Genomic DNA, 23,152 nt, shown 5'->3' with positions numbered 1-23,152 from the left:
ATGTTAGTGTAATACTTTTTAAAAACCTAGTATATACATGTAATAATGTTAACATTAGCAAGCAAGATTTTTTCAATGTACAAGACACACAAATATAAGTTGTATAATTAAATATGAATTGGAAATACACAGGCTTACAATGTATTTCTATAAATTTGTTAGCTCTGTCCACTGAAAGGGCCTTGAAGCAAAGACAACCTGAACACAATTAGCACCTTTGCACCCACATTATTGTGGTCTCTAAGGACCACTTCCCACCCAAAGAAACCAGCACTTTTTAAAGAAATGGCTAATGAAAAGTCTGAAGCAGGAAATGATTCTTCAAAGCAAGTAAATATCAAAGCTACTTGTGTCATGAGCTCCTGCTGGCCCAAGATAAAACAATTCAAGAATTTTGAAAAGAAGAACCATTGCAATAAGACTGGAAAATAAACGTAAAAATCCCTGCCTTCACAAAGACACTAACAAGAATAAAGAGGGACACTGGTTACACCAGAGTTTGCTAGAGTACCAACTCAACGGGAAATTTTTTTTTTAAGTCAAAATCTTATCCTGCTTTTCTTATAAAAAGGGTATTTCAGCATGACCAAATTATTTGATGGAAAAAGTTCTTAGAAGAATTCTAACAAACATATGGAGGGGAGCGGGGAAGAGGGGAGAGAATATCATCATTTTTGCAATACTTAATGAAATTATGCAATCATTAGCTACAAGGATGATGGAGAACTCTACACCAGATGCATCAAGCTGACAACAACTAAACCTATTGATAAATGCTAACATCAAAAGAGGTAACTAAACATGTTCTTCCTGATGTGATACAACAGGAATTACAGAGTATATCTAAAAAAATATTCTTGCTAAAAATTAAACCTGAATCTGATCAAGCTTCATCTAACTGTTAAGTTTACAGGAAACAAGATATGAGGTACATATAAAACAACAACATGGAGGTATAATCAGCAAATCAAGAAACTGGAAAATTGTACAGAATAGATGACCCAGTTTCTCTAACAAAGAAAAAAAGGTGAGTGGGAAGATAAACTGATTACAGATATAAAAGGTATCAACCAATTCAACATTCTGACTTTCCTTGGTTCTTGATTTGAAAGGAAAAGAAACGTGAAAGATATTTTTGAGGCAACTAGAAAATTTTGACTACCACTAGGAGATTAGAGGATATTAATAAATTATTTTAAATTTTATTAGGTATAATAATTGTATCAATGGCATCTTTAAGAGAGTATATGTTAGAAACACACACAAGCATTTGGTAATATGAAATGATCTTTGAGATGTGCTTTAATATTCTCCAACAGGAAGGAAAAAGAAGAGTATTATACCATTCACACTACTTCTGTGTATCTTGAAACTTTTATAAGGAAGTTTAAAAAAATAAAAAGATGCAAGACACTGATGAAAGAAATTGAAGACAACACACATAAACAGAAAGATATTCCATGCCTATGGGCTGGAAGAATTAATATTGTCAAAATGTTCATTCTTCCCAATGCAATCTGCAGATTCCATGCAATCCCTATCAAAATTCCAATGGCATTTTTCACAGAAATAGAAAAAAAAATGCTGAGATTTGTATGGAACCCCAAAGGACCCCGAACAACCAAAGCAATCTTGAGAAAGAAGAACAAAGCTGGAGGCATCACACTTCCTGATTCAAGCTGTATCACAAAACTACAGTAATCAAAACAATATGGTACTGCCATAAAAACCCACAAAGGTCAAGAGAATAGCATGGAGAGCCCAGAAATAAACTCATGTATATCTGGTCAATTAATTTATGACAAAGGAGCCAAGAATATACAATGGGGAAAGACATTCTCTTCAATAAATGCTGTTAGGAAAAATGGACAGCCACATGCAAAAGAATGAGACTAGACTACTGTCTTACACCACACACACAAAGTAACTCAAAATTGAACATAAGACCTGAAACCATAAAACTCTTCAAGAAGACATAGGAAAAAAGCACCCTGACATTGGTCTTGGCAACCATTTTTTGTATTCGACACTAAAAGGAAGGCAAATGACAGACCAGGAGAAAATAATTGCAAACCATATATCTGACAAGAGGTTAATATCTAAAACATATAAAGAACACATACAACTCAGAAAAAAGAATTCAATTAAAAAATGGGCAGAGGATCTGAACAGATGTCTTTCCAAAGACACACACAAGGCCAACAGGTATGTGAAAAGATGCTCAAACATCACTAATCATCAGAGTAATGCAAATCAAAAGCACAATGAGGTATCACCTCACACCTGTTAGAATGGCTATTACCAAAAAGACAAGAGGTAACAAATGTTGGCAAGGAAATAGAAAAAGGAACCCTTGGGCACTGTTGATGGGAATACAAACTGATGTAGCCACTATGGAAAATAGTATAGAGGTTCTTCAAAAACTTTTAAAAGTACTATTACATGATCCAGCAATCTCACTTCTGGGTATTTATCTGAAGGAAATAAAATCACTGTATTGAAAAGATATCTGCACCTCCATGTTCAGTGCAGCATTATTTACAACAACCAAGACATGCAAACAATATAAGTGTCCATCAGTAGGTGAATGGATCAAGAAATTGTGGTATATACATATAGTGGAATATTATTCAGCCATAAAAAAGGAAAATCTTGTCATTTGTGACAACATGGATGGGTCTTGAGGGCATTATACTATGCAAAATAAAACAGAGAAAAACAAATACTGTAAGATGTCACTTATACGTTGAACTAAAAAATAAAAAACCAGACCAGTCTGGTGGCATAGTGGTTAAGTTTGCAGACTCTGCTTTGGGAGCCCAGGGTTCATAGGTCTGAATCCTGGGCACGGACCTAGCACTGCTCACCAAGCCACAGTGTGGTGGCATCCCACGTAAAAACAAGAGAAGACTGGGACAGACGTTAGCTCAGTGACAATCCTCCTCAAGCAAAAAGATGAAGATTGGCAACAGATGTTAGCTCAGGGCCAATCTTCCTCACAAAAGACAGACAAGCAAACAAAAAAAACTGAACTCTTAGATGCAGAGAACAGACTGATGGTTGCCAAAGGTGCGAGTGGAGGATGGGCAAAATGGGTGAAGGTGATCAAAAGGTACAAACTTGCAGTTATAAAATATCTGAGTCCTGGGGATGTAATGTACAGAATGGTGACTAGAGTTAACAATACTGTATATCTGAAAGTTGCTGAGAGAGTAAATTTTAAAACTTCTCATCACAAGTCCAAAAAAAATTGTAGCTATGTGCGGGGATGGATGTTAACTAAACTTATTCTGGTAATTGTTTCACAATACACACATATATCAAATTATTATGTTGTACACCTGAAACATTACAATTTTATATAGCAATTATATCTCAACAAAGAGAAAGAACTCTAAAAGTCAAAACTTAACGCCAAAGTATCAACTGATCTTTCTTAATCTTGACTGCATTTTTAAACAGGAAAATAAACAAGTTCAGGATCTACTTTAAAGTGGACAAAAAATAACACTAGAACAAATCTAGCGTGAAGCAGAAAGATAAAAATAGAAATTAGTGAATTACGAAACAAAACAAAAAAAATTCAAAAGTTGGTTCTCTGAAAAGACCAATAAAATAACGTCTCTGACAAGAGAAAGAAAATACAGATGTTTAATATTAGTACAGGAGGAAACAAAGGAGAGAATTCAAAACTGCTATACAATTCTGAGAAATATGAAACCCAGTAAACAGATAATTTTCTAGGAAAGTAGTGAATAAACAATAACTTTGGAAGAAAATGAAGTATTTGTCAAAGAAGTATCCCCCTCTCCTCATTCCTTACACATAAGCTGCTTAAAATTCTTGTAACATAGTGGAAAATGATAGGAAGTACATACAATGTTGATTAACTTTGGTAAAATTACTGGTGGTTTATTTTATTTTCCTCTGCCTAAAGCAATAAGTTTTCTATGTTAAGCATGTCTTTCATAATTAGAACATCATGAGAAAGAAGGGGGAAAATTCTTCAAAGAAATGTTATACTTCTCTGTCTTTGAGCTCAAGCATTGTCATCTTATTTATTGATAATGCAAATACAACACTTCCTCAATTAACAGACAAATTTAGTGCAATTTAAACCCAAACAGTTTTCATGGAACTTAGCCAACTGATCTTAAAATACCTATGTTAAAGAAAATGCCAAGACAATTTTGAAGAACAAAGTTATGAAATTCACTCTACGAGATTCCAAGATTTACTGTAATGCTACACTAAATTAAGACACTGTGGTACTGGTACAGGAATAGATAAATAATGAAAGAGAAGAGATAGCTCAAAACAGTTCCATGCATATAACAGAAATCTGACAGCTGACACTGCACATCAGTGGAAAAACACATGAGCTATTCAACTGAGTTGGTACTAAATTTATTAACCATAAGGGAATGATCATTAAATCTTTACCATACACTACACAAAAATTAAATTCCAGGTAGGTTGAGGCCCTAAACGTGAAAAATCAAAATTTTTAAACTTTCAAAATAAAATCCCAAAGGTTGTATGTAAGAACCTGAGTTAAAAAAAAGATTTCTTCAGACTAAAACATAAATGTGATGTTAAAATTTCCAACTTCTGGGCTGGCCGCGTGGCTGAGTGGTTAAGTTCGCACACTCCACTTCGGCAGCCCAGGATTTCACTGGTTTGGATCCTGGGTGCGGAAGTAGCACCACTCATCAGGCCACGTTGAGGCGGCATCCCACATAGCACAACCAGAGGCACTCACATCTAGAATATACAACTATGTACTGGATGGCTTTGGGGAGACGAAGGGGAAAAAAAAGAAGACTGGCAACAGTCGTTGCTCAGTTGCCAACCTTTAAATAAAAAAACTTTCCAATTTCTATTCATCAATGTAAAAAAAAAGAAGCCACAGACAGGAAGGAGTTATCTGTAATACATATAACAAAGCTTTAGTGTCCATAATATACAAAAACTCCTAGGAATCACTAAGAAAAAGATAAAAACTACATTAAAAAGAAAATGGACAGGGGCCAGCCCTGTGGCATAGAGGTTAAGTTCGGCACATTCCACTTTGGCAGCCCGGGTTCGCAGGTTCAGATCTTGGGTATGGACCTACACCAGCGTTCAGCCATGCTGTGGTGATAACCCACATATAAAAAGTGGAGGAAGAATGGCACAAATGCTGGCTCAGGGCTAATCTTCCACAAGAAAAAAAAGACGGAAGATTGGCAACAGATGTTAGCTCAGGGCTAATCTTCCTCAGCAAAAAAAAGAAAGAAAGAAAGAAAATGGACAGACTATATGAACTAGCATTTAACAGACAAGAAACAAGAATGGCCAATAAACTAAGAAAATACTAATACTTACGGAATTCAAATTAAAACAATCTAATGTACCATTCACATGTACATAAGAATGACAACAATTAAAAAGTTCAACAATGCCAATTATTAGAAAGGATGTGCAGAAACAGATATTCTCATTCACTGCTAATGGAGTATAAACTAGCCTAACCACTTAGGAAAGCAACAAGTCAATATCCAATCAACTTGAAAACAGACACACCATATAATCTAGCAATTCCACTTCTAGAGAAACTCGAATATTCACATCTATTGGTATATGCACAAGAATGCTCAGAGCAGCTATTTGTAACAGGAAAAAATTAGAAACAACCTCAATATTTGTCAACAGGGTAACGGTATATTCATATAATCATATACTATATGGCAATGAAAATAAATGAATTAGACCCACATATAAACTTAGGTTAAAAAAACCAAAATATTATTGAACAAAAAGAGCAAGCTAGAGAATACACACAGCATGACAGCACATATATATAGTTTAAACATGTAAAACAAAACATATATTGTCTAGGGAAGAAAATATACGAACAATACATGCAGCAAAGGTATAAAGAAATTCATAGGAATGGCAAACACCAACTTCAGGATAGTGGTTACCTGGGGTGGAAGTGGGAGAAGTATATGCAGGGTGTTATGGACTAAATGTTTATGAGCCCTCAAATTCATACGGTGAACCACAACGTGATGGTATTTGGAGATAGAGACTTTGGGAGGTAACTAGGGTTAGAATGAGCCCCAAGTCCCTACCCTCGAAAATTCTAACTTTTAAAGGCTCAAAGGAATCCTCCATAGAGCTACTCTTAATACTATTAAAATGAGCTCATTTTGTTTCCTATTCTCTTTTACTTTTCTTTTTCCTGACTTCTTTTGGATTATACATCTTCCCACCCCCAATTATTTTAGAAATTATACACTTTATCCCTATTTTTACTGTGCTCACCCTTACAATTTAAAATGTAAACTGATCTCATTCACTTTGGACTTTAAATTTCCACCCTCAAGACTGACACTGTCCGAAAGAAATGGAAAGTGAGCAACACACATAATCCTACAAATTTTCTAATAGCTCTAGTAGCCATATTTTAAAAAGTAAAAAGAAAAGGTGATACAAATGATATATTTTATTTAACTGAAAATATTATCATTTCAACATGTAATAAAAATTACCTTCTTTTTTTCCATGAAGTCTTAGAAATCCACGTGTATTTTACAATTGGAACAGATCAATTTAGACTAGCCACGTGTCAAGTGCTCAATAACCACATACAACTAGTGGCTCCATAATGGACAAGAGAGCTCAAAACAATACTAGGTCATCAGAACTTAAACTTCATTTACTCTACTACTCCCTCACATGTTGTTATGATTTAATATTTTTAGTTCTATTTATTAAACCTCAAATCAAACCATCACTGCTATTATTTTCTTATACAGTCAGTAATTAAATTTACCCACAGGCTTACCAATTTCTTGCTTAACGTTACTTCTACCTCAGACCTCCTTTCTGGAGTCACTGGCCTTCTTCTTGAAGTACAACCTCTAGAAATTCCTTCAGTGGGTCTGTTGATAAATTTCCTCAATTGCCTTTTTGGGGGAAAAAGGGAGTGTTTCTGAAAATGCCATTATTTTGTTCTCCTCCTTAAGTGATAATTTAGCTGATTATGCAATAATAAATGGATAGTTATTTTCACTCAACACTTTGCAGATACTCTCCCACTATCTTCTGGATTCCCATGTTGCTGAAGAAGCACACTGTGTCTTTCTACTTCTTAGTTCTTCTTAGGGAATCTGATTTTCCTCTGGCTGCTTTAAAGATCTTCTTTGAGTCTTTGGTGTTCTGCTCTTTCATGTTGACATGTCTAAGTTTTCTTGTGTGTCCTAAATCTAAGAATTCATGTAGCTCACCAATTTTGAAAAATTATCACTTTTTAGCTTTTCAAATTTTGCTTCTCTACAATCTTTAATTTCTCTTCCTGAAACTCTAATCAGATGTTTGTTAGAATTTCACCTCCTTTCCTCCATGTCCCTTAAGCCCTTTGTTGCTCTGTGTTAAATTCTGAGTAAATTTTATTTTACTATTCACAAATTCTCCTTTAGTGCTATCTGACTAGCTATTTTTAACCTGACTCCACACTCATAAAAATTAATTTGTAATATTTTACCTCGATTAAAGTGTTCCTTCCAAATCAGATTTACAGATTTAAAACTACAATAACAATCATCATCATTTGAGCACTTATGTGCCATTCTGTGCTAACTCTTTTACATATAATCTTATCTTGAAAATAACTTGACATAGGTCTTAATTATTAAGCCCATTTAAAAATTCATTAAAAAAAAGCTCAGAGATTATTTTGTGCAAGCACAGGGATGGAAGGAGAACTTGTAGGTAGATTAAAAGAAATTTAAAAGGCATATTAATCAAATGTGTTGATCCTATCTGATCCTGATCCATCCCCCACTAAAAAAAGCCCTGTAATAACACTATGACTTTTATAGGACAATTAGAAATTTTAGTGCAAATTTGGCACTTGATAACATTAAGCAACTGTTAGCTTTTTGGTGTCATAATAATATTGCAGTTATAGTTTTGTTTCTTTTGCTAAAAAAAAAAAGAGAGAAAGAGAAGCCTTATCTTTCTCTCTGTTTTGGTTTTTTTTTTTTTTGGTGAGGAAGATCTAACGTCTGTCCCAATCTTCTATTTTGCATGTGGGACACTGCCACAGCATGGCTTAATGAGTGGTGTGTAGGTCTGCACCAGGGATCTGAACATGTAAACTCTGGGCTGCCAAAGCAGAGCATGCAAACTTAACCACTACACCACAAGGCCACCCCAAGAGTCCTTATTTTTTCAAGAGACACACCAAAACACTTACAGATGAAATGATACATCTGGAATTTGTCTCAAAATAACGCAGGAGAAGAAAAGCAGAGTATGGATGTTGTAAGTTTTAGCAATGGGTTGTGTGTTGATGACTGTTGGGACTGAGTGACAAATAATGGTTCATGATAAAAATAATGTCTTTGTTCTATGTTCAAAATTCACCACCATAGTTATAAAAACAATCACTGCTCAAAACACATGTCTTTCATAACTTTCTGTGATACTTTATTACTTCTAAAGTAAAAATATTACTTAACCACCTTAGCTCCTAATGCAATATGGTCTAAAACTAAATTAAGAAAGCTATTACAGTTTAGCAACCGAGACGAAATAAGAGATTAAAAAAGTTAATTATAGAGACTCATGCTTCTAATTCATAGTGTTCCGCGTAGTCCCAAACCCAATCTTTTTGGAACTCAGTCTCCATATTCTAAAGACAGCAGAAACATGAGCTACTTATACATGGAGATTTACAGGTTTATAGAATAGCGCCCACCAGATGAAGCACAAATTTCATAACCTGTACTTGAGCCCTCCTACAATCTACCTGCATCCTTTCCTATATACACATATACAAACCATACACCATAAAAGCCAAATTATTCAGCTTACTGTTTCAATGGCTGTGAACTGGTGCCAGCTATCAACACAACTTTGGCCACGTCATTCCCTCAACATATAGTATTCATCTCCTCTCCCAACCTATTTACAAAAGCACAGGTCACAACCCACTAATTTCATGAAATCTACTCTGATGCTACCAACCCAAATTTCTCCTACTGTAGCCATGTGGAACTTGCTTAAACCTTCTAACTTATCTCTTCAACTAGATAGACAAGGTCCTAGAAGACATAACTCTTTTGGATCTCCAGCAAAAAGGGAGAATGTGGTACAATAAAACTGGTGTTTATCTTTTTACTGGTAAATGGCTCATGAGATTATGAGTGTATTGAAGCCAGAGACTCTTAAAGAACCATTAAATATTTACTGAGTATGTACTGTTTAACATGTACTACTGACGGAGGAGCAATAAAACAAGTAAGGTCTCTGCCCTCAAGGAGCATATATTGTCTCAGTGCCTTTGAATCACCAGTTTCTAACAGAGCACTGTCATTTAGTAGATACACTATAAATCTATCTGTAATTTGAAATTCTTATATAAATATCCTAACAAGGATATGTAGCATTTTAAGAAAAATCAAAACCTAAAAACCCAAAGCTTTTAATAGCATACCTATTATAAACAACCGGTTATGTTCAGCTATTACAAAAAAAGTAATGTTCAGCATTATTTCACTGCAATTATCTAAGAAAGCCAATGATGGTGAATTCAATAACCACAACACAACTCAAACTGTGCATTCAGCAACTTACAAACAGTGCTTTCAAAATACCAGTAAAATCCAACTTGGAAAAGCCAACAACTTATGTTAACAAACAGGTCCTTTATTAACTGTCCAGTTATAAGGGCTTCATTTAGTTAACTTACTAAAAACAGTACTGCCACAAATTTCACCATACTTAAAATAGGCATCCAAAAAGTTAACGTTTTACCATATCGAGTACCATCTTGTATTATTCTGCGACCACTGCATACTTTCTGTCTTTCCAAGGAATTGCTGCATTATGCCGCAAAGATTTCGCAGTGGGAAATGGTTAAGAGTAGAGAAATAAAGCCCTTGAAATTACAAATTACAAAGAACATAGAAACCATTCTAAAGAAACACAACACACCTCTTATTAAAAATACACCAATTTCCTTTCTTGTTTTATCATCTCACTAAGCTAACCAAAAATAAAGGAGTCTAAAACAATGAGAACTGAATAACCACAGCAATTCATAAGGGTCATGAAAAATGAAATGTCAACATATCCCAAAGCTATAAAATCTGGATATTCTATATGTAGCATAAATCAGTTAACATTAACTGAGGACCTAGCTTGTGGAAAATACTTTTTATGCATAATCACATTTTTTATTCAAAACTATTATAATCCCAATTTTAAAGATGAAGAAACTGAAACTAAAAACGTTTAAGTATCAAATAGACAAAAATAAATAAGAGTATACTACTTAACAATTCAAATATATCTTTATGCCCAAAACTATACGAAGAAAATCAGGAATAATAAACTGTAAGAAAAAGTACTTACGATGCATATGAAATCAATTTTTATAGAGTCGTAATAAACAAGAATAAAGATCCTTAAAATAGGTCACGGATACAAAGAGGCAGTCCACAGGAAAAGAAATATAAAGTCAAATTTTGAAAATCTCATCCATTTCAAAATTATAAAACTTTTTTTAACCTAAAATTACCTAATAGTCTAAATTTTTATAAAACCCAGAATTTCTAAAGGTGTGGAAAAACAGGCACTCTCATACACACTTGTGAGGAATCCTTTTGGCACTGTGGTTTTCATAAACTTTTTAACTGCAAAATTCATTTGACACAGCATTTTTACTTATATTTTAAATACTTCCACACTTTTTACTTGCAAACTGGAATCAAATCAAAATGTCCACCAATGTAGGAACTACATTGTGGTGCGTTCATACAACAAAGAATGAGAGAGATCGGTAACTGCAGAGATCTTACTATGCAATTTTTAAAAAAATAAAAAAGGTGGATTTCTACTTCCAGCCAAGATAATCTAAGATGGACCAGTATTCCCTCTTGAAACAACTAACAAATCACACAAAATATATAAAATATTGCTTTCAAGACCACTGGACATCAGACAACAATGGACAATGATCACTAAGACTCAGAAAGCAAATGAGAGTCCATGATTGCCCCAGCTTACTCCTTTGAGAGAAATTTCAGGCCATGACACAGCTCAGAAGGGGAAACCACACCGAACTTCAAAAACATTCTGTGATGAGAAAGCCAAGGGTCCAAGGAGACCAAAGCAACTAGAGTTTCTACGGCAGAGTACCAGAGAAGAGAGTTGCACAGAGAGAACTTCGGAAATCTGCAGTGAATTCCGCCACCCTAGTATTCAATGCATGCACCTAACAATGTCACAGGTAATGCAGAAGTTAGTTTTGTTATTATTTAAATCTTTTTAAAAGATAATTAGCTGCTTAAACAAACAAAAATAATGCAGAATAGAATTTATAACATATGTAGAAGTAAAATGTATGATAACAATAGTACAAACGCCAAGGAAGAGAAATCTTCTAATATTCGCATAGTATATGTGAAGTGGCAAATACTCCTTGAGGGAAGACTGTGATACATTAGAGATGTATGCTATAAATCGTAAGACAGCCACTAGCATAACGAAACAACGAGTTATAAGCTAATCAGCTAACAAGAGATAAAATGGAAAAAAAAAAAAACCAATCCAAAAGAAAGCAGAAGAAGAGAAAAGAGGGAAGAACACAAGGAATATACAAACAGCAACGTGGTAGTTGTAAAACTAACCACATTAGTAATAACATTAACTGTACATGGTGTTAATCAAAAGAGGGTGTACGCTTGGATTCAAAAATTAAGTTCAGGGGCTGGCCCCATGGCCTAGTGGTTAAAGTTCTGGACACTGCTTCAGTGGCCCGGGTTCACGGGTTCAGATCCCACGTGCGGACATACCCCACTCAACAGCCATGCTGTGAGCACCCCACACACAAAGTAGAGGAAGACTGGTGCAGATGTTAGCTTAGGGCAACTCTTCCTCAAAGAAAGAAAGAAATCAAGTTCCAACTTCAAGCTGTCTACAAGAAACATATTTTAAATCTAAGGACACAAACAGGTTGAAACTGAAAGAATGGAAAAAGATATACAATGTGAACTCTATTCAAAAGAAAGCTGAGATGACTGTATTAATAACTATTAGAAAAACTAGATGTTAAAGCAAAGAATATTACCAGGGATAAAAATGGTAACTGCATAATAATCAAGAGGACACAGTAATCCTAAACACTTATGTGCTCATCATACTTCAAAAAACATAAAGCAAAAACTGGTAGAACTTTAAGCAGAAACAGACAAATGCACAAGTATAGGAGGAGATTTCAATATTCTTCTCTCAAAAAGGGATAAAACAATAGACAGAAAATCAGGAAGGACAGATATGACTTGAACATTATCAATAAACTTGACCTGACATTTACAGAACATACCACCGAACAGCAGCAGAATACACACCCCTATCAAGCGCACATAAAACTAAGAGGATATATGACATTTGGACCATAAAATAAGTCTCAACAAATTTTCAAAGATTCAAGTCTTACAAACTATTTTCTCTAGCTTCAATGGAATTAAATTAGAACAACAGAAAGATATATAGAAAACTTAAATTATTTGGTAATTAAATGCTTCTCCACAGCCCATGGGTCAAAGAGATAAAACTATTAGAATGTATTTTGAACAGAATGAAAAGTACACATGTCAAAATTTGAGAGATGCCATGAAAGCAGTATTTAAAGGGAACTATATAGCACTAAACTTGTATATTAGAAAAGGTATCGTGTCAATGACATCAGCTTCAATGTAACAAAGGAGAAAAAGTAAACAAAATACAAAGCACAAGAAAATTAAAACAGCAGAAATCAATAAAATAGGAAACAGAAAACAACAGAGAAAATCCAATGAAACTAAAAGCTGAGTTTTGGAGAATATTAATAAAATCAATAAACCTCCAGCCAGACTGACAAGGAAAAAAAAGAGAAGAAACAAATTACCAGCATCAGGAATGAGAGATGAAATCACTGCAGACTCTACAAATACCAAAAGTATAACAGTATAAAAAGGTATTATCATTTACAACTCCATGTAAATACATTCAATAATTTGGAAAAATGGACTAAGTCTACGGACGACACAAATTACCAAAGCTCACTCAGGAAGAAACATAACCTAAATAGTTCTACCCATTAAATAAAATGAAACAAAGCAAAAACACACCAGTCTACACAGCTTCACTGGTGAATTGTACCCAACATTTAAGAAAGAAAGAATATCATTTAGGTTGTTTACCCTACTACCAGGAACAAAGTCAAGTCACCTGTTCTCATCACTTCTATTCATCATTGTATTAGATGCCATAGGCAAGAACAAGAAAAAAACGGTATCCAGATAGAAGAGAAGATACATAAATGGTCTATGTAGAAAATCTGACGGCGTCTACAAAACAGCTATTAGATCTATTAAGTGAGTTTGGCAAGAGTGCAGAATAAAAGAGCAATATGCAAAAATCATTTGTATTTCTATACACTAACAACTGGAAATTGAATTTTTTAAAATAGCATCCAAAAAAACATGAAATAGAGATAAAGCTGACCAAAAAATGTGCAAAACCTGTATAGTGAAAACTAAAAACACTGCTGAAAGAGATTAAAGATGATCTACGGGAGAAATAAATTGTGTTCATGGATGGAAAAACTCAACACTATTAAGATGTCAATCTTTTCCAAATTGTTTTATAGACTCAAGTTAATTAAAATAAAATCTCAGCAGGCATTTTTTGTAGAAACTGGCTCATATGAAAACATAAAGGACCCGGAGTCAAAACAACTTTGAAAAAGCACAAAGTTGGAGGATCATGACTACTTGATTTTAAGACTTCACATAAAGTCACAGCAGTTAAGACAGTATGTTTTTGGCATCTAATAGACAGCCAATGGAACGACTCCAGTACAGATAGAATCATACATACATAGATAAGTGATTTTTGACAAAGGTGCAAAGCCAATTCAAGGGAGAAAGGACAGCCTGTTCAACGAATGGTGTCGGAAAAAGTGGATGTCCATATTCAACACCAAAAAACGTTGATTCAGACTTTGCACCATATTCAAAAAATTAACTCAAAAAGACTTTAATGCAAAACCTAAACTATAAAACTTCTATTAGAAAACAAAGGAGAAATCTTTGTGACCTTGGGTTAGACAAAGATGGCTTAGATACGACACTAAAAGCACGATCCATACGAGATAAAAATTGGTAAACTGAAGTTCGTCAGAATTGAAAACTGCTGTTCTTCAAGACACTGTTGAGAGAATGAAAATATTAAGTGGCAGAAAATAATATCTGTAAACCATGTATCTGATAAAAGACTCGTAACCAGAATGAAGACTTCTCAAAAGTCAATAATAAAGAAATAACCCAATTAAAAAAGTAGGCAAGAGATTGAAACAGACACTTCACCAAAGACGATATTCAGCTGGCAGAAAGCACATGAAAGGATGTTCAACATCATACACATTACAGAAACGCAAATTAAAACCAGAAGATTACCACTTCACACCCACGAGAATGTCGAGAATCAAAGACAGACGACAGGCATTGGAGAGGATGTGCAAGGACTGGAAATCTCATACACTGCTGGTGGCAACGTAAAATAGTATAACCACTACGGAAAATAGTTGGCCGTTTCTTAAAAAGTTAAACATATGCCTACCATATGAGCCAGCCATTTCAATCATAGGTATTCCCCCAAGAGAAATGAAAGCATATGTTCATACAAAGACTTGTACAGGAATGTTCACAACAGATTTATAATAGCCAAAAACTGGAAATAACCCAAATATCCATCAAGAGTTGAATGGATAAACAAACTGCTATATATCTGCACAATATAATATTAATAAGCAATAAAAAGGAAGAGACTACTGATACACAACATGGGTGAATCTCAAAATAATTATGCCAAGTGCAATAAGCCAGACCAAAGAAAAGGGTACGTGTTAACTCCATTTATTCAAAATTAAAAAAATATGCAAATTAACCTATAGTGACAGAAAGCAGAAATAGCAGTTGCTCGGGCAAAGAAAGGCAGATGGGAAGGACTACAAAGGAGCAAACTAATACTTTTGGAGGTGATGTAGGTTCATTACCTTGATTGTGATGATGATTTCATAGGTGTATACATATGTCAAATCATTGTATACTTTAAATACGTGCAGTTTATGTCAAATTATATCTCAATAAAGTTTTTCTTTCCAGAAAGGGCAAGATATGGGCCAGGACACATGGTATGAATCCATTTGTGTAAATAAATAAGGATGTTTATATGTGTGGTAATATATAAACTAATAATTTCAGGGAAAAAACCCCACCAGAAAAATTTTAACATAACTACATATACCTAAGGAATAGGACTGGGCATCAGGGAGAAATACTTCCAACTCTGAATTTTTTAACCACGTGCATGTATTACTTTTACAAAAAGAAAAAATTTTATGAAAGCTTAATTACTTGTACATAGGTCTGACACCAAAATAAAAACTCTTAATCGTATCCTAGAAAATCATATAGAGCATAACTTGAGTTACTCAAACTTTTATATTAAACAAGGGATAAAAAATAGTTAGCAATTATTTTTATATCATTTCCTAATGCTTTCTCCTCAAACTAGTACTAACATAGAAAACTAGTGTAATCAATAAACCATATCTAGACATCTGATTCCGAGTCTCCTCATTTCTCTATGCCTACTCATTCTCAGTCTTACCTGAGTTTCTTCTCTCCCCATCCACTAATAGCATAACTCAGACTTCTATCACCTATTCTTTTACAAAATTCGCTTCCAGAGGATATCTGTTTGGATGGTAACTACAATATCTACATCTTGCACTCTTGACCTATTCCTGATTTCTAATCCTACAACTATCTCAACTTAGAAACTATCAGTGCCAAATAGAAAGAAATATATCTTCCCCCAAAAAAGCTCATTATTTCTCCCCCAATCTACATAACATGAACTCAACAAATAAGCCTACATGTTAAATCATGGACAAGTATCTAATTCACTATAGGGTAGAGAACGGAAAATAAGCAAGAAAACGCAAAAGTACTCTAAAGAATCTCACACTGTTTAGGATAAAATTTCAAGAATTCCAAAAAGTATTGTGACCAGTCAGCATCACTGAGCTAAGCACACAGCCTCTCATGACTACTCACACTTCAAGGGGGGAAACGTCATTGCATCCACCAAGTATCTGAGTACTAGGCTTTGGAAAATGTTGTGCAGACTTGGAAAATTCAAAAGATGTAAGACAAGGACCATGCCCTAACAGGGCAGACAGGCTTGCAAACAAAAATTATAAGACATGATGATGTTAAAATGTGCAAGGATTAAAGGACACAAGAGGCCTAAGCATTAGAACTAAGGTTTAAAGAATGAGTAGTTTTCCTGACCAAAAAGTCTGTGAGGAAAGATCCCAAAGAACCTCTACCATAAGGCCTGTTTCCCTTTAACAGCAAGAAAAGCCAGCTCTTAACTTGTGACTCTTTTGAAGCTGATTGCCTAAACACATCTTTTCTTTTTAAGAGTCAGGTAACTATTTCCAATGTGGCTTATTACTAACAAAAAAATATTTTAGTCCTCATAAGAGAGAAGAGAAAAAAATATTCTTAGGTTAACAAAATTACATAATTTAGGTCAAATCACTTTATCTGGCCATTTAAAGCCATAATTTCCGCTTCAGAAAACTGGGATATCATTTTATATTCACAAGAAGTCATGTCTGAAAGCATTTCCAATTCCCTGAGTACCATGCATACCTAGTTTAAAATGTTCTCACAGACTGCCTTTCCAGAAAAACTTATGGTGGTTGTCTAGTGAAACTATTTTTATAATCCAATTTTTAAAATTAAATAAAACACTTTACATTTAGGTTTTGTTAGCTATATTATAGTTTTCAAACGCTAAGTGAAAATTTCCATTAATGATAATAGCAGATGCAGTAATCCAGTTTTCATTAGTTTCAATCTTGTCCTACCTTCACGCCAACTGCAACCTCAGTGACAATTCTGTAAAGAAAAAAACAGTTAGTTTCAACTCCTTGTTATTCTTCTAATGGTCACTGTTTGACTCAACTTTTTAAGAGTGGTTCATCATTCATAAACCTTCCACTCACAATGCAGATGCAAAACAAATACACAGATGGTCAGTGACACTTCTTTGCACTATTATCAACTTAGTTTTCTTGAAATTTTCAAACGTGAGATGAAATTCACTAAACTTATGGTATGGTATTTTTTAACACTTTAAATAGCAAAAAGAACAAAACCCCAAACACTACAATGTCACTTTTACAAAACTGGTACACTTAGATTAGTAATTTAAAATTTGAATCAACTCTTTAGTCACCTTGATAGAATCTCGGAACGTGAATTCCAGTGCAAGTTTTGCCATCAATTTTCATGTTGATCTGGGGAATACTGAACTTCTCTAGATCTATCTATGATCTGTTTTCTAGAAAATAAACTCTAGATAAGCACTAGGATGATTTAAGTTCTGTTACTGGTAACTTTTACATGGTCTTCACTCAATGTCTTTTAAAAACACCAAACTTCAGACGCTTAGTGAAAATAAACTCTCATTTTACTTGACTCTTCAAACACTGTCACCGATTCTAATACATGTACTTTTTAAACGATACTGTGTTTATAGCCCCCTGCCAAATGGGCTTAATACAGCTGCATTTTCGGCCTAAAGGGTGCCTCCTTCCTAACAATGAGTTAAATTATTTAGTCCTTTCAGATGTGGAGCGTTGAGCACCAGGGAGACCCCGGACCATACCATTTTCCTAAGCCCTCGCCTCACCTCACTCAGCATTCTATTTCCACTCGGGCTCTCAGGGATGCAACACGGTTCTGGTTTTGGGTAGCTGTTTTCGTTTTTCCAGAAACTGGTCAAAGGAGCTAAAAAGATGGCCTTGTGTTGACTGTCTGCTCTGGGCTCTGCCATGGCTGTTGGCCTCTGCCCATGTGACTGATGCCGACCACAAACACTCCGTTTCTGAGATGATTTAATTTCTGGGCCCTCTTGCCAAGCCTCCAATGTTCTTAGGCCCCACAAAAAGGCATTTTTTCCGCCTCCCGCCCCCACTCCCAGACTCCAGCGAAAACAAAGGAGTATGACATCTGCCCTCCCCGCCGCCGCCGCCGCACGCCTCCCCGCGGCTCCCACTCAGCTCTCCCGGGGGCTCCCGCCACCGGCATCCCCCCGCCCGGCGGGCCGCGCGACGCCGAGGACGACTCCCCGGCCGGGGGCCCCGGGCCGCGGCTCTCCCCCGGGAGGCCCACCCAGGCCTCCCTCTCGTCCCTACCCCCGCTCCCCAGGCGCCGCTCCCCCCGGGTTCGGGTCCCAGGTTACAGAGCGAAATGGCTCCTTGAGGAGGCAGGGCCGGGCCAGACGTTCGGGGGTCCCTCCCCGGCCCCCGCCGTCGCCCCCGGGCCTCCCCTGCCTCCGAGCCCGCTTTCTCCTCATCTTCCCGACCAGCGCCCGCCGGGGGAAGCGGAGGGAGGGGTGTGTGCGATGGGGCGGGGGTTGGGTAACGGCAGCCCAGCCCCGGGAGGGGCCGCCGAGGGGTCCTGCCCGACCCCGGCCCGGGCCGAAGGAGGCTCCAGCTCCCCTCTCGCACGCCTCCTCGCCGGGCCCAGGACCTACCCGTCCATTGCCGAACCGGACAAAGCTTCGCTCACAAGAACCGAGCCACGCAGCCAGCGAGACACACAAGCGGCGAGAAAATGGCGGCCGGGGCCCGACGGAAATTGCCGAAGGTGCCGGAGCGCACGGGGCAGCGCGCGGCCGCGGCGGCGGCGGAAAGAGCCGAGCGCGCCGGCGCCGGGCGGCGGGAGGCGAGCGGCCGGGCGCGGGGACGAGGGGGAGTGGGCGCCGCCGCCGCTGCCGCTGCCGCCTCCGCCTCCGCGCCGCCGCGCGCCCGGGGCCCTCCGCCCTCCGCCCTCCGCCCTCCGCGCCCGGGCCCGGGCCTGCCGCTGGGAAGCATGGCGCCCTGGCTTCCTCGTGGATGCTCCTCGAAGAAGTGGTCCCCGTTGTCCTCCGGGAGTGGTGTGGTCGGACTCCTCCCAACCCTCCGCAGCCAGGGCCTTGGATCTCAGGAGGGGCGCCCCGGGACTGCAGGACTGCCCCCAGGCAGCTTCCACTTTTCCCTCCAAACCGAGTCCCCGCTTGGCTGCTCCCGACCTATGGGGGCCAAGGAAAAACTACTTTATGGCTTTCCTCCTGTGCCATCTGTTATTTGCGACCCTTTTCATCCTTTAAAACAAAAATCAAAAAACTTGACCCCGTTAAAGAAGAACGCTACTTAGTAAAAACAATACTTTTCAAAGCAAGTAGATGTCATCAGACTGAAACAGGTTTTTGCTTCCAGATATTTGTCGTTCTATGCCAAGTGGAGGAAATTCTCTCAGTTGAGGATCAGTGAGCGCCTGTAGGAAATAGTCACCGTAGCTGGATGGGAAAGCACCCAGGTTGAGACGTGTTGAAGAGGTGGTACAGAACACCGATAGTTGTGATCTAGGGTTTGGGAGCTTGAAAGGGGAGGTGGAGATGGAAGTGGTGGCTCAGTCTTCCCCAGTGGCTAGCGATGGAAGAAACGTTAAAATGGGCTACACAAATTGACTCCCTTTTCTGTATGTCTCATGGTCTCCATTATAATTTTAATAGCATATAGGACATTTCCTTTAAAGTGTTTTTATGAGAGGCTCAACAAAGTCTGAGAAGGCACCCATTTTTGGAAAATTTGCTCAGGAAGTGACTGCTTTGCCAGCATCTTTTCCTCTGCTCCACCCTACACCCCCAACCACAACACACACACAAATGCGCTTCTAATCCTGAGAAATGAGAAAAATTTCCTCTGTCTCTCCTGTTACCCTCAATGCCGGCTCTGGGTTTTCCTATATCTCCTTCAGGGAAACCTCTTCCCCTGTACTAATTGGAATTTCAGTGTACTAACTGGTACCTTCGGTATAATTAATAAAATTATATAATTTTTGAAGTTGGACAAAAACTGAAAGAGCATCTTGTCCAAATATTTTGTTATAGAACTTTTCAAAGCACTCAAACATTAAAAATTCTTGATTTGCCTCAGAGATTGGCAATCCTTGAAAAAAAGAAATCCGTTTCCTACAACACCCTCCCTTCAGCTTAACCATTGACTTATGATACATAAAGGACCCATTACCAGAGCCATTAATAATCACTTTTCATGTATTTGTGGTTTTGTACATGTATTTTCACTCAACAATTAAATATGTAAGCTCCCAAAGGGCAGGAACTCTAACATAATTCTCTGTATTCCCAGCATGGACTCAATCAATATTGATTGATTGGCTCCTGCTTTATCTTGGCAAAGACAAACTGTTCCATGAGGGAAAACTGTCCTTAGGTGGCAAAAGAAATTATAGTATTCACAAAAACACGTTTTCTTTATTTTTTTCTCCTAATAAAGTACAAGATTAGAAACAAACAGTAGTCAGTATGCTTGTTTTATTTAAACCCATCACTTTCTAGAAAAGATTTAAGATTGTTTACAAGACACATAAAGTACTAGGTGAAAGAAATAAAGTGAAATAAGAAAGAATAAAACAAAAGGACAAAATATAACATGGAATCAGGAAAAAGGCTAGTGCAACAACGTATATCACAAAAACATGATTGGAGACTGGGTTCAAGTTTGAGCTCTTTCATTTAGTGGCTGGGTGACATTAGGCATGTTCATTAACCTCTCAAGGAAAAAGTTTCCTCTACTGAAAATAATGGGATTTCCTTTACTGGAAGTGAAAATGGAATTAAAAATAGGGCCTTCACCCTAGATGATTAGGAGATCTAAATGCCGTGATGTGTGTGCAGCGCCTCCCTAGCTCGGTGACAGGCTACAATAAATACTTAATAAAGGATGCTATTGTCATCTTTATTATTTTTGTTATTAATTATTATTCATTTGAAAAGAAACGTCACAAATTTGGCTCTTGGATTTTTAGCAACCAGCAATATTCATATAAATAAATCTATATTGAGATTTTCACAAAGGTTAAACATGTCGCTAAAGTAATTAGATTGACTGGTATCTAGTGGAATAAATCTGGGAAAACGTCATAGATAAATTTCTAAAACCCCATCCAAATCTTAATTTGTATGATTTTATGGGGTAATCATGGGGTAGATTATTAATCTCAATGTTAGCAGATGGCCAACCTTTGTAATATATGACAAGATTATATTAGTGTTTATGGATTCCTAACAAAATAAGGCAATAAAAAATGAAGTGCCTGTACAGTATTATTTTCATACCCATATCTTTTTTCAGTATAATGATTTGTTCTTTCCTTTCTAAATGGTAAAAGTTTGACCTTTTACAGAGGTTTACATTATGTGAACAATGATTAAATCTAAATTTCAGTGTATGCTAAGCCCAAATGAGCTTTAATATTGATGCAATAAAAATAGGAAATAAGATCTTGTTCATAATGTTCTGATTTATTCCTAGCCCCACCTCTCATCTGCTGATAGTACTGAAGACTTTAACTTTTTCATGCTGCAGTTTCTTCTTATGAAAGGGGGGGAGCATAATAGGATCAATTAAAGGGGTTTTTTTGGTAGGTATTTTAGGACAGGTTATTTAAATTCAAAATAGAGAAAACAAATTCAAAAGGCATAAAAGCATAGACAAAATGCCCAAAAGGACAAATAGAGACACAAAGTAGATTAGTGGTTGCCTAGGGCTGGGAGTGAGAATGGAAAATAACCGTAAAGGGACACAACATTTCTTTTTAGGATGATGGAAATGTTTTAAACCTAGATTGTGGTGATGGCTGTACGATATACTAAATATATTAAAATTCCTTGAATTATACACAATACTGCTGAATTTCACAGTATGTAAATTATATATCAATAATGCTATCACAAACAGGAGAAGCAGATACTTTCTACTCCTGCTCCCCAGCTACTGAGTCCCATTTTCCAGAGGCAATCTATCCTACTAATTTATTGCATATCCCTCCAGATATGTTCTAATGCATAAATTGATTGCACACATAGTTTTCTTTTTTCAAAGTAGTTACTATAGCACACACTGTTCTGCAACTTTTTTTTTGCTTAAAAAACATATCAGAGATTTTTCCTTACCAGTACATTTAGAACTGCCTCATTCTTTATGACTGCATAATATTCCACCAAATAAGTAAATCATGATTTATTTAACTAGATCTCATTGATGGACTTTTAGGTTGCCTCCAATCTTGCTATTTACAAACAAATCTGCAGTGAATATCTTTGTTTCTAAGCCATTTTCCACATGTGTGAATATATCTGCTGGATAAATACTATAAATTAAATTCCTGGGTAAAATGCATTTTTAATCTTCAAAGATGCTATCAAATTGCCCTCCAGCTCCTTGAGTCCTTGTGGGAAAATATTAGCAATTCCTATCATAAAAAAAAGGGCTGATTTCTTTAATATATAAGGAGTTCCTACAAACAAAAAGTCAAAGGCCAGCAACCAAATAGATAAAATGGATAAATCATATGAATAGATTATGAACAAACAATATAGAAAAGTAAAAACAAATATGCTCAGCCACACTTATAATAAGAGAAATTCAGGGTAAAACTGTACTCTCTTTTTCACCTGTCAATGCCCACCTCATCCCCCACCCCCTGGGGAGACATAACACAAAGCTTCCTGAGTACTGAGAAAAAGGATTCCTTTCCAAACTATCAATAATGTGTGAACGTAGAATAAAGATACTTGTAGATACACTAAATGTCAAAAAGTTTGTTTCCCATGCATTTTTTTCTGTGAAATCTTCTGGAAGACGTATTTCCCAATAAGGGAAATCCCAATGGGATTCAGGGAACCAGAGTTCCAGCACATGAGAAGAGAAGTAAATTAGATGTTGATGAAAGAAGGCCCAATACAACAGCTATACAGCTGTACAGCAGTCCCTGGGTTCCAACGCAATATGAGACCAGAGGGCTCCAGGGATACTCATGGAACTTAAAGACTAAATACATTGAGCAGAGTTTTATAGTGCTGTTGGCAAGCTTAGGGCAAACAATTAATGAAAGAGTTATGGAAAAATTTTTAAAAATTAACTCCAAGATAAATAAAAAGTTGTAAGGAAACATAATCATAGTACGCT

General features: G+C 36.7%; 1 protein-coding gene across 6 annotated transcripts in view; it reads right to left on the bottom strand.

The window, feature by feature from the left end:
* The window catches only part of PTBP2 (polypyrimidine tract binding protein 2), an 84,645-nt gene extending 65,731 nt beyond the window's left edge, over window positions 1-18,914 (bottom strand). For 3 of the 6 annotated variants that reach the window (XM_044748881.2, XM_044748882.2, XM_044748883.2), the window contains exons 1-2: window positions 18,655-18,913; window positions 16,982-17,012 (exon numbers count right to left, since the gene is read on the bottom strand). In XM_044748881.2, coding sequence (XP_044604816.1) covers window positions 16,982-17,012; window positions 18,655-18,662 — 39 coding nt within the window. In that variant the 5' untranslated portion in view covers window positions 18,663-18,913. Of the gene's footprint in view, window positions 1-16,981; window positions 17,013-17,808; window positions 17,933-18,654 lie in introns of those variants that run through there. The other 3 variants (XM_014836365.3, XM_070486890.1, XM_044748879.2) reach the window with 2 other exon arrangements.
* Between the last annotated feature and the right edge of the window lie 4,238 nt (window positions 18,915-23,152).

The sequence above is a fragment of the Equus asinus genome, chromosome 16 (genome assembly GCF_041296235.1).
Source record: "Equus asinus isolate D_3611 breed Donkey chromosome 16, EquAss-T2T_v2, whole genome shotgun sequence".
Taxonomy (NCBI): Eukaryota; Metazoa; Chordata; class Mammalia; order Perissodactyla; family Equidae; genus Equus; species Equus asinus.
This window is presented reverse-complemented; position numbering and strand designations above follow the sequence as displayed.